General features: G+C 44.7%; 1 protein-coding gene across 1 annotated transcript in view; it reads right to left on the bottom strand.

Annotated features, from left to right (window-relative positions):
- CFAP69 (cilia and flagella associated protein 69) overlaps positions 1-16,110 on the bottom strand; it is a 29,142-nt gene that overhangs the window by 11,527 nt on the left and 1,505 nt on the right. The window contains exons 2-13 of the mRNA XM_072154236.1: positions 15,849-15,911; positions 13,717-13,782; positions 12,554-12,663; positions 12,287-12,363; positions 11,337-11,435; positions 10,287-10,439; positions 9,569-9,743; positions 7,092-7,215; positions 5,910-5,958; positions 3,298-3,419; positions 2,583-2,799; positions 1,318-1,482 (exon numbers count right to left, since the gene is read on the bottom strand). Of these exons, the coding sequence (XP_072010337.1) occupies positions 1,318-1,482; positions 2,583-2,799; positions 3,298-3,419; positions 5,910-5,958; positions 7,092-7,215; positions 9,569-9,743; positions 10,287-10,439; positions 11,337-11,435; positions 12,287-12,363; positions 12,554-12,663; positions 13,717-13,782; positions 15,849-15,911 (1,420 nt within the window). The remainder of the gene's footprint in view (positions 1-1,317; positions 1,483-2,582; positions 2,800-3,297; positions 3,420-5,909; positions 5,959-7,091; positions 7,216-9,568; positions 9,744-10,286; positions 10,440-11,336; positions 11,436-12,286; positions 12,364-12,553; positions 12,664-13,716; positions 13,783-15,848; positions 15,912-16,110) is intronic.

Below are 16,110 nucleotides of genomic sequence, written 5' to 3'. Positions count from 1 at the left end.
ATATTGTGCACCATGCTTTTTTTTGTATAAAAATATAAAATGTTCAGATCTACAACCATTTTTTAAAAAGTTGCTGCTAACTTGCTGGGAGACTCATTGCTTGACTTGCTTTCTCTTCAGCTGTGTGATGCAGCTCAGCACCTCCCCCCTCCCCCAGGAATGAGGGATGGGAAAATGAGGAGGTTGAAAAACGCTGACTGTGTGTGACTCCCTCAAGAGAAAGCATCTCCCTCATTCCCCCCTCCCTCTTTAGTGAGACAGATACAGTCATTCCTGAGAGAGGGGGAACGAGGGAGTAACACAGCTGAATAGAAAAAACACGCACAGGGTGAATGTCCTGGCAACTTTTTCAAAAGGGATTTTAGCTAAATCTGAGTGATGGATTTTTATGAAAAAAAATGTGTCACAGTATGAAGACTTCTGTGTGAACCTGTCATTAGGTTTAATGGTGAAAATCTGATGACAGGTTCACTTTAACAGATTGGTGGCGTCTAACACACTTATTCTCAGTAGTCAGGAGTCCTCCTTACAGAGACTTTGCCAATTAAAGGGTTTTTCCAGGGAAACAAGTTAGGCCCTATCCACAGGATAGGGTCAAACTCGCTGATCGGTGGGGGTCTTAGTGATGAGACCCCCACAGATAACGAGAATGGGGGGTCCGAGGTACTTCTATCGGACCCCTTGTCGCTCCCAGAGATGAGCGGAGTAGAGGGACGCTTATGTCCGTTCTACTCCATTCATCATGGAGCCGACGAGATTGCTGAGTACGGCGCTCAGTACCCCCACCAATCAGCAAGTTAGGCCCTATCCTGTGTAGACTTATAGCCATTACCGTTCCCTTAGTGGATTCTGGGAAAAATATACAAATACATTTTTCCAGGATGGGATGAGGAAAACCACGCCTCTTTCAGCCTCCTTGTAAGGCAGCCTTCATATCAAGCATGACTTTTAGGAAGCCTAGTGACTCGATGCAGGATTAAAACCAAACCTGTATATCTATTCCAGAACCGGAACAGATTCCCAATACCTGTTTGTAGTTCTGTCTCCATCAAGTGAATAAAGCTGCAATACCATGCAAAGCCACTGTATAATGCGCAGCGCTGTTTACTGATCGACTGTGAAGAGGGAGCTTGTCTATTCAGATAATTGATAAGTGAGGATGCTGGGTATGGGACTGATTAGAATATGGATTGGTGATCACTAAATAAATCTCGGAATATCAATATAACGATACTCTTGCCTCTTCCATAGTTACCGGGTCACCGCAGTACAATTTCATGGCACACAGCTATATTCTCATTTGTCGGCTTCGTTTACCTAGCAGCTGACTAATTGCTCCCTGGTCGCAGAGATCTTGGCTCACAGCTTCATCCCCTACGGACACCACAGACCGGAGAAGTCGCAGGCTGTACCGCATCTGAGCGTGCTTGTTACCACGACCACCGGTCCCATGGAAACAGTTGCCCTGACCGAAGAATGAATCTGAAAATAAAGAAAAACGGGGAAAAGTCATTTGCATGTTGAGTAGGCAATGACCTAAAATCAATGTAAATTGTACAGTAATTTCATGTAGGAAAAACTAAATACCCAACTCCCCACCCTCTTTACATTATCAGGAGTGTGTCTGACTGCAATGTGTGCAGTAAGCTCCCCCTAGTGGTGGCTACTGATAACTGGTATTTTAGCAGTTGATATGTAAACACAATGGGGCACATTTACTAAGGGTCCGAGGAACGCATTTCCGTGGGGTTACCTGAATTTTTCCGTTTTGTGCCGCATTTAACTGGGGTTTTTGACGCACACGATCGGATTTTGACGCATCGGTGCAGGCTTTGACGCGACATAAAGGGGGGCGGGCCATTCGGACAACATGCAGGATTTAACATCTCAAATTGTGTCGCAAGACAATGCACTCAAATGCACCAGGAAGAAGAAGGTGAACTCCGGCGGACCTGAGCGGGGAAGCGACACATGCAGGATATCGGGTACACGATCTTAGTGAATCGCGCCAGACTCCATCTTCGTCGGACCGTCCGGATCGAGGATTGCAACAGGACCAGGTAAGTAAATGTGCCCCAATATTGTGTAGGCGCATTGCAAGTTTTCCAGACAGAAATTTAGTATTTCCAGATTTTAAAATTTATTAATAAAAAAGTACATCAGGACTGGGCCTATTGGTGAAAACTAGAAGGCCCTACAAAACACTGCGCATGTATATAAGAAAATGGATAAATCAGCAGACATAGACTATCCACTCCTTTTACAACAATTTCCAGGACTCCTCCTGTGCTTCCCCCATACTCTGGAATCATCTTCCAAAGCATCTCCCCACCTTCCTATTATTCAAACGTTCTCCGAAAACCCATCTGTTTCTGATCTCCTACAACACATGTCATATAGTCCTCCACCAGCAGAGGCGCCACTGAGGTCAAGGTAATCTCACTGCTCTGCACCCTCACTGGTGTCTCCATCCTACAGCGATAAACCATTGCTATTGGATTATATTTTTGTATATTTTTGCATGATTCAGGTATATTCAGGTATAACATTACACCAGTTCAATAAACATAAGGTAACCGCACCTTGGCTGCAGCACCACTCCAGGAACAGGAGAATGCGTGTGTTTCCCTGACATGTCATATAGTCCTCCACCAGCAGAGGCGCCACTGAGGTCAAGGTAGCGATCGCGTGCAGCTGTAAATCTTCATAGCGAGCAGCCGGCCAGTCGTGGACTCCATGTTTTTCATTTGCTTTGACGTAGTTAAAAAGGGCTAAGACCACCTTCCCGTCGCAGAGCAACTATACACGACACAAAGCAAACAGTTATGGCCGGTGCGGTCCACTATCCAGTATTACAAATCCTATTAATTGATATATTTAACCCAAAAACACAGCTTTTCATATAGTTATGGGGATAGATTAATTATGGGATAAAAGTCTTCTCTTAAAGGGATGTCTCGAGACTACAGGGTGTAGTGGCTACAGCAACTCAATCATCTCTGATTAATGGCCTATCCTAAAGATAAGCACTGGACAAGCCCTATAAGGAGAGAAGATGCCATAAACTACTTTCGGTTGACAGATCAGTGCTGGATAGGACACATAAATAACCCGATAGATCCCACCAGATCTCTGGATCCTACCGGTGTTCCATTAGATACTTCCTGTGTTTGAGCTCCAGTTGCACTTCCATCGTATGGAATTGCACTTCCATCGACTGTCTCTGGCAGCCCAGGGTGGTGACTATCATACAACACACCAGGCTCAGGGTGATGGTTCCTTATACATATTCCTCACCTGGACAGTGGACAGGTCCTTCGATAACACCACCAACATGTTGAATAGAAGTTTCTTCATCTCAAAGTCTTCGTGGTTATGTAATAGTTTTAAACTTTTCACCAGAGGATTATGGCTTTTAACTAGAGACAAAAAGAAAAAGTCAATAGATAAGTATTGTAATGTGAAAGAAAGTTATATGGAACTTCACGTTGATCTGTTCATCTTCTAAAATTGGGTTGTAGCCCCGGGCCCAAGCCTTCTATGGGGCCTGTGGCCACCCAAAACACCCTCCAAATTTTCGCCCTTCACCCATGAAATCCTTGTAAATCTGTTCCTTCTCTCAATACACATTTACATAAGAGCCATTTCAGGACCTTTGAAGGTCCTCCAAAGATCCTGAAACCACAGATTGAACCCGGGCAGAGGCGACGCATCCTTCATTCCCCAAGAAGCTGATTCCAGACTTGTAGGGGCCATAATATTCATCCACCCCTGCCCAGGGGACCAAAACATCATCATAACTTACGTCCAGCACAGCCACCCAGACTTGTGTGATGTATCTGGACTATGGGAGGGGAGTAAATATCCCTGCATGACTCTTCTCTGTCCCCAGGACTCTTTACAGGTAACTTGTATATAGCATTCAAAGATCTATTTCGTATAACGTTAAAGGAAAACCGGTGACCACATTTTTCACATTTACATATATCTAGTGAGAGGTTCCTATACAGCCCTATTAACTAAATGATACCCTTCTTTTAGATAAAAATTTTTCCCTCACATCCCCAATAAATCGACTTTGTTATCTTTCCTGGCAAACAGCCAGATCTAGCAGAAGCAGGAGGGTGTGTGTCCTGCTCGACCGAGTCCAGCAGCTCCTCTCCATGCCACAAGTCTCCTTCTTACCATTCAGTACTGCATGTCATGTGACCAGGGTGATGTCATCTAAGGTCCTTGGAGCCTCCATTGTGGATGGGGAGGTGTAGAAGTCCATGGTAAGATTCCAGGGAAGATGATAAAGTTGAGTTTATGGGGATGTGAGGGATTTGTGACAATTTTCAGCTAAAAGAAGGGTGTCATTTAGTTAATAGGGCTGTCCCCAGTCACTGGCTGAATTTGTGAAAAATGTGGTGACAGGTTCCCTTTAATTTTCCCAAAATACAGAAGGACATCATTGTGATCCTGTCCCTGTCCTGCATGGTGGTGGTGGTTTGTGTGTATGTGTTATAAACGGATATACACTCACCGGCCACTTTATTAGGTACACCTGTCCAACTGCTCGTTAACACTTAATTTCTAATCAGCCAATCACATGGCGGCAAGTCAGTGCATTTAGGCATGTAGACATGGTCAAGACAATCTCCTGCAGTTCAAACCGAGCATCAGTATGGGGAAGAAAGGTGATTTGAGGCCTTTGAACGTGGCATGGTTGTTGGTGCCAGAAGGGCTGGTCTGAGTATTTCAGAAACTGCTGATCTACTGGGATTTTCACGCACAACCATCTCTAGGGTTTACAGAGAATGGTCCGAAAAAGAAAAAACATCCAGTGAGCGGCAGTTCTGTGGGCGGAAATGCCTTGTTGATGCCAGAGGTCAGAGGAGAATGGGCAGACTGGTTCGAGCTGATAGAAAGGCAACAGTGACTCAAATCGCCACCCGTTACAACCAAGGTAGGCAGAAGAGCATCTCTGAACGCACAGTACGTCGAACTTTGAGGCAGATGGGCTACAGCAGCAGAAGACCACACCGGGTGCCACTCCTTTCAGCTAAGAACAGGAAACTGAGGCTACAATTTGCACAAGCTCAACGAAATTGGACAGTAGAAGATTGGAAAAACGTTGCCTGGTCTGATGAGTCTCGATTTCTGCTGCGACATTCGGATGGTAGGGTCCGAATTTGGCGTCAACAACATGAAAGCATGGATCCATCCTGCCTTGTATCAACGGTTCAGGCTGGTGGTGGTGGTGTCATGGTGTGGGGAATATTTTCTTGGCACTCTTTGGGCCCCTTGGTACAACGCCACAGCCTACCTGAGTATTGTTGCTGACCATGTCCATCCCTTTATGAGCACAATGTACCCTGTAACATCTGATGGCTACTTTCAGCAGGATAATGCGCCATGTCATAAAGCTGGAATCATCTCAGACTGGTTTCTTGAACATGACAATGAGGTCACTGGACACAAATGGCCTCCACAGTCACCAGATCTCAATCCAATAGAGCATCTTTGGGATGTGGTGGAACGGGAGATTCGCATCATGGATGTGCAGCTGACAAATCTGCGGCAACTGTGTGATGCCATCATGTCAGTATGGACCAAAATCTCTGAGGAATGCTTCCAGCACCTTGTTGTATCTATGCCACGAAGAATTGAGGCAGTTCTGAAGGCAAAAGGGGGTCCAATCCGTTACTAGCATGGTGTACCTAATAAAGTGGCCAGTGAGTGTAGGTCTCACTTCTTCTGATTAGGGGAAGCCCCAGCGGTCAGATCAGATTGCTGATACTATGAATGTCTCATATGGGAAACCTACATTCATTCTGAATATTTTGATTCTATTCTATTTTGTCTCATTTTGAGACGAGGCTCTAACCTAAGGGCCGCAAGCTTATTTGACACTGACCGACACGCACCTTCTGAGAATGTCGCAAACAAGATCAGCTGCTTAGCAAATCCACTTTCCTGGAATAAAACACAATAATAATAAGACACAAGATTGTGCATAATTATATATAGTACAGGCAGTTACATACAAGATAGGTTCCATAGGTTTGTTCTTAAGTTGAATTTGTATGTAAATCGAAACTGTATATTTTATAATTGTAGATCCAGACAAAAAATTGGAGTTTCAAAGTTTTTTGCTGTAATTGGACCAAGGATTAACAATAAAGCTTCATTACAGACACCTTACAGCTGATCATTGCCGCCTGGGACAATAGTAACATCCAGAGACTTCACCAGAGGTCACAGGGGGCAGAGGGGTCCATCTTTAACTAGGGGTCGGGTGTCCTTAAGTAGAGGACCCCCTATATATATATTGCAACTCTAAATGTTATGAATCCATGTAAATGTATAGGACACAGTGGGGGGTAATTTATCTCTAGGCGGCTCCTTACGACATTTCTATGTCAGCCTTCAGAGCTCCTTGATAGATCTGCTGGCAGTGTCTTATGTCATGTGGGTTGGTGACGACAGTCGCATAAAAAGTTGCAAAAGAACATCAAAAGTTGCAGAACATAGACCAGGGTGGGGACTGGCATCAATCTGCGTCAAAACGGAAAGTCACACTTCATTAAATCAATTGTATTGTGAAAACTAGTCTATACATATAATGAATTTGGAACAAGCCGGGTCTATGTCACAGTGACTTTGCACTGTCCTATGTTCATTTGGCGCAAGGGAAAGTCGCAAAACAGCATTTGCATCACCAATGCGCCAAACATAGACGAACCAATGATAAACCAATGATAAATTACCCCCAGTGATCATGGGAGCTTCAGCACTTCCGGTGAGGTCAGGGTACAGGAATTTGGGTCCTGACATTGGAAAGTTCCATTGGAGTTGGGGGGGGATGTCTCTTAATATTTGAGGGTACGTTCATACGTTCAGTTTTTCAGATGCAGTTTTTGAAGGCAAAAGTAGGTGTGGATCATAATGGGAGAAAAGATATCACGGAGTGAGGCTGCTACTCCTCTTGTTTTCACTCCACTCCTAGTTTGGATAACAAAAACTGCATCTGAAAAACAGAACATGTGAATGCACCCCAAATGTCACCCTTCAGCCCTGCCGTCCATTGCTATGCACATATTACTTACAATCATTGGCGGGCGACTGTTCTCCGCGATCAAAGTGGCGATTACCAGAAGGTCGTTCCTCATTTGTCGGTCAGAATTTCGGTTGCTACTAGTTAGTAGACGCACGAAAGAATCTTTCAGGGAACTACGGGAAAGATCAGATACATGTGATCAAGCTGCAAAAGAGATCATACAATTTAACCCCTTCAAGAATGCCCTACTGCTACAATAAGTCCTATTTGCACATGCCCCGTGCAGATACCACGTATATACATGCTATACCAGCAGTCATATCTCTTGGACCTTGGCATCTAGAAACATAATTTTGTCCTATTAAGATATATATATATATAGATTAGGAAACAGAACCGGAGATCTCCACTGTTGCCGTAAAAAAATCAGATTTTTAAATACAAATGTCAATTCCTGACTATAAATTTAATAGTGGATATTCCTGGTTCTCTTTCACCTAGAAACACAATCCATATCTTCTATTAAAAGGGAGATTCTCCTCTTTAATGGGACATCACAATTGTGTTTCTAGGTGCCACAGTCCAGGAGATATGACTCCTTCCAGCCAGTCAGCTGAAGGCAGAAGGAGCTGCAGAAGACACTTTGCTAAAGTACATGCACCCTCTGCCTCTGTCTCGGTCTGTCTTGGAACCTGGAAAATGGTGACTGATTGACACTGTACATATTAATAACATATTTTGAGAAAGGTTGATACAATTGTTTACCAAATTTAATGGGGAAAAGGGACAAAATAATGGGGCACATTTACTAACAACTGTACAAACAGCACTAAATGGAGTTTGCCTGTGTAGTGTTCAGAATTTCTGCTGCACATTCTTCATGAATCTGGTGCCCCCTACACTTCCCTGCACCACTTTATTTTGGTGCACCTTTAACATGAGGGGTGCAACACAATTCTGTTGGACTTTGCATTTTAAATCTGGCGCAACCAGGTCCGCTCCCTAATTTGTGTAGCATGATGACTAGTGCAGCGGCGCCACAAAAGGGTCACGTGCGACATATATGTGTCTCAGACACTTCTTAAATACCTGTACAAGCAGTTTGCACTAGAAAGTCCGACAGAAAACTGGCGCAAGGTCCTTAGTAAATGTGCGCCGCTATGTATTTTTTTCACATATTTAGCTATTTGTTATGATGCGGTTCCAAAAAATGTTGTCATTTATAGAAGAACAGAAATGCAAAAGTCCTGGACATTCAAGCACCAATGACCCTCAGTCACGAAGAGGTTAAAGGCTTCTCCCCATAGTATATAAGGTTATATTCCAAGACATTAGGGCATATTTACTAAGGTCCTTGCGCCAGTTTTCTGTCAGACTTTGCACGTTCTTTCTAGTGCAAACTGCTTGTACAGGTATTTAAGAAGTGTCTGTGCCATATTTGTGTCGCACTCGACCCTTTTGTGTTGTGGCTGCACTAGTCTTTGTGCAACAAAAAATTTCTGCACTGGAGGGGGCGCTCCGGTGCTCAGTCGGACCTTGCGCCAGATTTAACATGCAAAGTCCTATAGAACTGTGTTGCACGCCCCATGTTTAAGGTGCACCAAAAAAAAAGTAGTGCACTCTGTTGGGGCAGTGCAGGGGGCGCCAGATGCATGAAGAACGTGCACCAGAAATCCTGAATCTGGCGCCCCCTGCACTATACACAGGACACTGCACATAGTACACACTGCACTGTTTTTAGTAAATATGCCCCAATGTCGCTAATGCTTCCCATTTCAAGGGTCTCCTCTTTGGTCTATACTTCTTTGTCCATCTTGACATATAGAAATGATGTCAGACAATGGTGGTAGTGGTGGGGTCACTACAGGAGATCAGTAAGATCAACTCTGTCTTAAAGGGAACCTGTCATCAGGTTTTCAACATTAAATCTAATTACATATTCCCACAGAAATCTTTTTAGGTATAAAAACCCATAGTTCAGATCTAGTTAAAATCACTGAATGCTGGAAACTTGCCATTGAGACTCACCAATTCAAAGGACCGTGTTTCAGCTGAGGCACTGTGTGACTATTAAGCTCCCCCCCCCCTTTAGAAATTAGAGAGATGCTGACTGTATGACTCGCTGAAAAGAATTCCTAAGTGAGGGGGGAATGAGGGAGTAGAGAGAGATGCTGGCTGTATGTGATTTGCTTCCTCATCCCCCCTGTCGCTCAGGAATCCTCTTCATTGAGTCACACACAGCCAGCGTCTCTCTCATTCCTGAGCGAGGGGGGAATGAGGGAGCTGAGCTGTGTCACACTGTGACCTGGCTGAAGAGAAAACATGCCCATAAGACAGGGATTCTCTGCTGAGAAGGTGCCACAAACTTTTCTAACAGCCATTTAAACTAGATCTGTGCTATGGATCTTTATGCAAAAAAAAGCCCAGTATGAAGACTTCTATGGGAACCTGTCATTAGGCTCAATGGTGAAAACCTGATGACAGATTCTGTTTAATCTCTGTTGTAAATTTTGGGATGCTACTTACTAGATACATTCTATGTTACTGAGCTGATTAATGACGTCTTCCTTTGGCCCGTTTTCCAGTAGGTTCCACAGGATCTCAGAGGAGCGGAAAAGAAGCTGTCCCGAGGGATCGGAGTCATTGAGACGGGAACATATTCTGCAGGCGGCCTGAGCCCGGGCCATCAGCTTGCAGTTCTCTGCATGTAAAAAACATGAGATTTTATAGGATGGGACTAGATGTCATGCAAGGCACAGCCAGACATACAGAGGATATACTGTGCCTATGTGATAATAACAATAATTCCTTGGGTTATATAGCGCACACAGATTACGCAGCGCTCCTTCTATAACTCGGCGAGCACGCGGCCTTCTCTCCGACGCCTCTCGATACTACGAGGCTTTGGCTGCCGCACTGGAAGCCGGCTGCGACAAGAGGTGCTGGTGCATATGCGCGAGTGTGCCTGAGAGCTTGTTGACGTCACCGGCTTTCCGGCACAACAGAATTATGCGCACAAACGGTAGCGCGCATATAGCGAACACCAATATCGTAGTGCGCCTAAGGTGGATTTGAATACAGCTAAACACTAAACACTTTTTCCAGGAATACAGCGGTTTCTGGTTCTAGTCAAGATATGGTCTGGCATCAGCTCATCCTGAGCTGTCTAAAGGTATTTGTGGGTTAGAAGGGTCATTTTAAAGTGGTAGGTTTCTTTTAAGCTATGTAGGTGCAGTACACATACCAGTGGTGCTGGATAAGAGTTGTAGTACTTTCAACAATGCTAACTTTTCTTGTAGGTTGTTCTCCACCACTGCCAGAGACAAAACAAGGGTTTCTGCCAATCCTCCCACTTCTGCCATCTGTAACTTGTAGGTGACATTTGTTGGCTGAAAACCTGTGAAGAGATTTCACATTCACATATTATGTACTGAACCACTACCGTAAATACGAGCTGCTGAGACTTTGAGGACTGTTTTTGGTGCCCAGTGACCATCAACCATCATCCAGCAGACTGGTCGGTCATGTTGGAGTCCGTATTCACATGTTGCATTTTGAGACGCAATCCAAAAAGCTTCCCTCGTGATCACATGCTAAGGTAACATAATAATAATTCTTTATTTATACAGCGCACACAGATTATACAGCACTGCACAGAGTTTGCCAAATCAGTCCCTGTCCCTAATGGGGGCTCACAATCTAATTAACCTACCAGTATGTTTTGGAGTGTGGGAGGAAACCGGAGGACCCGGAGGAAACCCACGCAAACACAAAGAGAACATTCAAACTCTTTGCAGATGTTGACCTGAGTGGGATTTGAACCCAGAACCCCAGTCGCTGCAAGGCTGTAGTGCTAACCACTGTTTCTATTGCATTTGCTAAATGCAATGTTACCGCAACATGTGATCACGGGGGAAGCCTTTGGATTGTGTCTCAAAATAAAATCAAAACGCGGTCTTAGGGATGTTTCAGTTTTGCACCTATAGATTTATATTTACAGGGCTCCAAGTGGTGAATACTATTAGGCTCCTCCCCTCTGCTCTAAATCAGCGCTCCAGTGCCCTCCTGATTGGACACTGTAGAGGGGCGGGTCTATGGTGCACCGAATGAAAAGAGCCCTGGCCAATGCACACAAAGGGGCCGCCCCCTGAGCCCTTGCAAATGCCACCCCAAGGCCAGTGATGTATTTTACACTGTTTAGGGGACCAAAACTATAAAATATCACATCTCATTCATGAAAAATACACGTTTTTGGATATTTTCAAATGAATATATATTGATTCATACGATTTACCATCCATTGGCAGCTTTGTAGACTGTGGGTTGTAGAAACTGGCAACCGAAGTGCAAATCTGTATCCTGACTTGAGAACTTGGCACCCGCATCAGACAACCTGGAGGTAAAAAAAACCACACAAAAACAGCACAAATTAAAAACCTGAAGTTTTACAGAACTATGAATAATATCATATGCTGGTTTAACTCTTCCGCCGTCATAAATATATACAATATATACTTCCCCAAGAGGATCACATGGTCACTGATTTACATGCAAAGGCCGTATACACCTGATACTGATCGATAACTGTTATCCCTCCTGAGTGTTGCATGCACATGCACTCTCAGCTCAGCCAAGGCAGGGGATAGAGACAGAGAGAACTGAAGTGACGCTCCACCTGCAGCCTCTAAAGTTGACTCATCTCTGGCAAAATATAACTCTTCTCTGCTCATTTTGACATGACATTTGAGGGGATTTTTAATCTTTTGAGATTTCACATAAAAGAGAAAATTCTAGAAATATGCCAAAGTATACGGTTAGCGTATATTTCGGGAGCTTTCCTTACGTATGCGCTGAGCATACACAATAAACGTGGCGTGAACTCAATCTAACCCAGACGAGAACGGGGGGTCTGGTGGGGTTGGATCCCTTGTCGCTCCCCAAGATAAGTGAAGCAGCAGGACGCAAATACCCGGGCTGCGCCATTCATCTCTGAGGACATTGGGCAAGGACATATCACACTGTGTGCACATATGCACCATGGCATACATTGTCATCTCCTTATAAAGTGAGAGGCGGATTGAACATCGGCAGCAGCCAGTAGGACTGTGACGTCCCATAGCGTTGGCTCAGCGGAGGCCGGGTATGGATACAATAATTTGCATCCGTCCCCCATAGGCTCCAATGGCCTCCGCTGAACATATACATCAAACGTGATGTAAATGTACCTGTAGTGATAGAACTTACCTAGCTGAGACAGCGACTCTGCAACAGCCTGGGCATACGTGACTTCATCTGACATCTTCTCTTTCAGGAAAGGAAGACTACAGATACAACGGACAAGAAGTTTATAACAGAGTGTTACTAGAAAATGCAGGAAATAATTACTTCTGATTAATGTTTATTATATTATTAAATGTAATATATCTTCATGTAATGGAAGTGTGAACAGGGTCAAAAATGTGTTTTTTTTTGTTTATTTTACAGAAGGCAGTGTATTTCATATAAACTTACCCGAATAACTTTACAATATCACAGACAGGATCTATGAAGTCCCTGTGGTCCTCGATCTTTGAGGCAGACGCGTTCAATAGTTTCATCATTTGCGGCAAATCTTTAAGGAGCTGTTTCATGCTGAGGAAAAACTGCATTAAGTCTTGGGATATAAAAAATATATCAATATGTGAATATGTACACATAGGTCACAGCGAGCGAGGACTACAATGGGCCTGCTTCTCCAAGTGTACTGGGGAGAGGGGGTGTCCTCACACTGCTGTGCTCAAAGCTCTGTGCAGACAGTGTTAGGTATTGTTCCTGGAGAGATGTTTAAAGGGAACCTACCACCACGATTCTACCTTTATAGGTAGATTCGTGGTGGTAGGTTCCCTTTAATGATACCTTGATGTATGTTAGTAGCAGCAGGACTGTGAAATAGACATTTTAATTCCAGGATTGTAGCTTCTCTAAGTGTACTGGGGTGTGCCTTCACACTGCTGTACTCTTAGCTCTCTGTAACCAGTGTTAGGTATTGTCCCTGGAGGTCTGTGTCACCTTACCTTTGTGTGTGTATTCTAAGTAGCAGGACTGCGAAATATGGATTTATGATTCAGCTTCACCAAATGCATTGGGGGTGTCCTCACACAGCTGTGCTCTTAGCTTTGTGTACTTAGATGCTCCATGAAAGTTACAGACTTAAAAAAGTGGCAGAAACCTGCTGGTATCCCATGCCGACAAAATTGCTGAAAGCAATTTTCAGCAATGTCAGACCGTCCTGCAGAGCACAAGGGGGAGGCTCCTGCTGCAACCAGTTGTCTTACAGCCAAACAGAGGATGGGGAAAGTAAACACGGGTGGCAAGGTGGCTGAGTGGGTAGCACTTCTACCTTGCAGCGCTGGGGTCCTGGGCTCAAATCCCACCCAGGTCGATATCTGCAAATAGTTTGTATGTTCTCTCTGTATGGGTTTCCTCTGGGTCCTCCAGTTTCCTCCTACACTCCAAAACATACTGGTAGGTTGATTAGATTGTGAAACCCATTGGGGACAGGGACCGATATGTCATGCTTTGTGCATCGCTGCGTCATCTGTGTGCGCTATATAAATAAAGGAATTATTATGGCTCATCTTCTGGGATATAAGATTTGTAATGCTTTTCCTGTAGTTCTTCAGAATAAAGGATACAATGCCATTGTAGTAATGTTTCCCGACTTTCTTTACAGCCTTTACTTGTCTCTCGATGAAATCTTTCTGTAGAACAAGAGTAAAATGGTAAATAAAACGGCTCAAAGAAGAAGAATTATCTCAGCGCTTTAGTTTTCACAATGCTTATCCTGGACATCCCCTGATGTATCTTAATCTTGTAATTTTTGCCTTGCCATTTTTTGCACTTTTGCTCTTTGATGTATCTATGAGCAGTTGTCCATTAGATACAATGGGGCACATTTACTTACAGGGTCACCGGAGTTCACAGAAAGTGCATTGTCCGTGTATAATGCCCTGTGCCGCGATTCACTAAGATCGTGCGCCCATATCCTACATGTGTCGCTTCCCCACTCAGGTCCGCCGGAGTTCACCATCTTGTTCCTGGTGCATGTAAGTGCATTGTCTTGCCACACAATTTGAAACTTAAATCCCGCGCTTAGTCCGATCGCCCGTCGGCCCCGCCCCCTAAATTATGTCCCACAAAGGGATTGCGTGCGCTTAAATACCTGTGCAAGCCGTTTTAGCCATGAAAACGCCGCACAGTCTGACAAAAGTGCGCAGCGCGACCCTTAGAAAATGAGCCCCATTGTGCTTTTTTTTGTGCAAATTTGTTCACAATTTCTGAAAAGTGATCAATGTTTGGTGCAGCCTATACAAAACAGTTTCCTACTGTCCCCCCGGTGGGGACTGGAGTGTGTTTGTACATTTCTTTGCAACTTTTAGGCCAAAATCTGCACAAGGCGCATATGAAAGAGGAAGCAGGAAAACCAGTGCGCCACGAGCTTCAGTGAGCGCATGAAAGTGTCACAAAAATAAAATGTGCAAATACAAAAGGAAAAGAAAAAAAGCGCAAAAGGAGACACATCTGCTTTTTCTAGAAACATCTACTGTTTCTATCTATCGCCAAAACACACCAAAAAGTCTTTTACTGGAGGACACTTATTTAAAGGGTTTTGAGAGAATATGGAAAACCCCCAGGGACCTGAGGTGAGAAGTAAAAAGAACACATTTACTCTGCTCCTGGTTCCCATGTTGCTCCGATACTTCCAGTTTTGGGCCCTGATTTTGACCAGTAGTTCTATGGTTGGGGATGTGCAACACCCCTGCCAATGCATAGGCAGGCTGGTAGTTGCGAATAGCGCCCTCTCCAGGTCAGGAGCTGTATTGTGTAACTGCAGCTGTAGATACTGCCTGGCAAGGCAACAGTTAATCGCTGTATGTAATTTTCCAATGATGTGTCTGTTATGCAAGCTGGAAGGTGATTGGAGAAGTGCTACCACCTGACCAGGGGGAGTATATAAACCCCTGCTGGGTGAGAGCACATGGTCTGTCTCAGCAGTCTGCTCAGGTCACAGTGAGCAGCGCACCTTCAGTGCTGCCACAGCCATTAGTCCCAGGAACCTCTAGTGCCTCAGGCCTACTGCCTGGCACACAGGGTCAGTCTGGAGACTTAAGCCCAGAACTGCAGCTTCCACCATATGGACTCAGTTCCACCTGCACAAGCCCAGCCTACATCTACTATCAGGCTGCGTGTACCATTCCTGTGGACTGGCTCTCCATGACCTTTCCAGTATAAGGAATCTGCTGCTACCCATTTCTGGACGTTGCCTGTTCTTCAATAAAGAACCGTGAGTTGATGTGCACAATGTTGCCTCTGTCTGATCCCTGGATATAGTTGTTACCACCACGAGCTTCCCCATCCATTACCCAGGGGTTGCCCCAGGAATAAACCATTGCATCATCCTCTCATTCCTTATTTCTTGCACACACCACCTGCTGGAGACCTGCCAGGCTGTAGGACAGCCCTCCGGTCCCCATACCAAGCACCGTGCCCACAGCGCGCTCTAGGCGGCAATTGACAGCCACTAACCCGCTTCATCCAATGACGTATGTGGGACATGACTGCCTGTGTTGTCTCCTGGTCTGAGAAGGCCAGTCATTGGATGAAGCGGGCCCTGCTATCTCCCATGGCTTCTGATGGGATGCACGCCCAAAAATGAGTGGGGTAAGTATGTGCCTTGGAGAGGTGATAAAGGGCAGGTTTTCTACTTTTTAGTACTACTTTGTAGCTGATGGAACATGTGTAGCAGTAGAATCACATGATGACTTACAGAGAACGGATCCTCAAAGAGTTTGCTAACGCGCTCCAGATCCATGGGTCTAAACTGGACGGGCTGAAAAAAAAAAAGAGAAGAAAAAATGAGAATCCAAAACAATTGATTTCCTGCCCCTTTAAGGGGTTATAGGATTAAAATGTATCAACAAAGGTCTGCCCTAAATGGATCTATCCCACCACTGTGTGGGCTCCCCCTGATCTCTGTTGCTCTGTGAAGAGGTTTGTTAGTTAGAGAACATGAGTGAACAAACAGCAAC

Source organism: Engystomops pustulosus, chromosome 5, assembly GCF_040894005.1.
Source record: "Engystomops pustulosus chromosome 5, aEngPut4.maternal, whole genome shotgun sequence".
Lineage (NCBI taxonomy): Eukaryota > Metazoa > Chordata > Amphibia > Anura > Leptodactylidae > Engystomops > Engystomops pustulosus.
The sequence above is the reverse complement of the archived record's forward strand: the minus strand, read 5'-3'. Positions and strand labels throughout refer to the sequence as shown.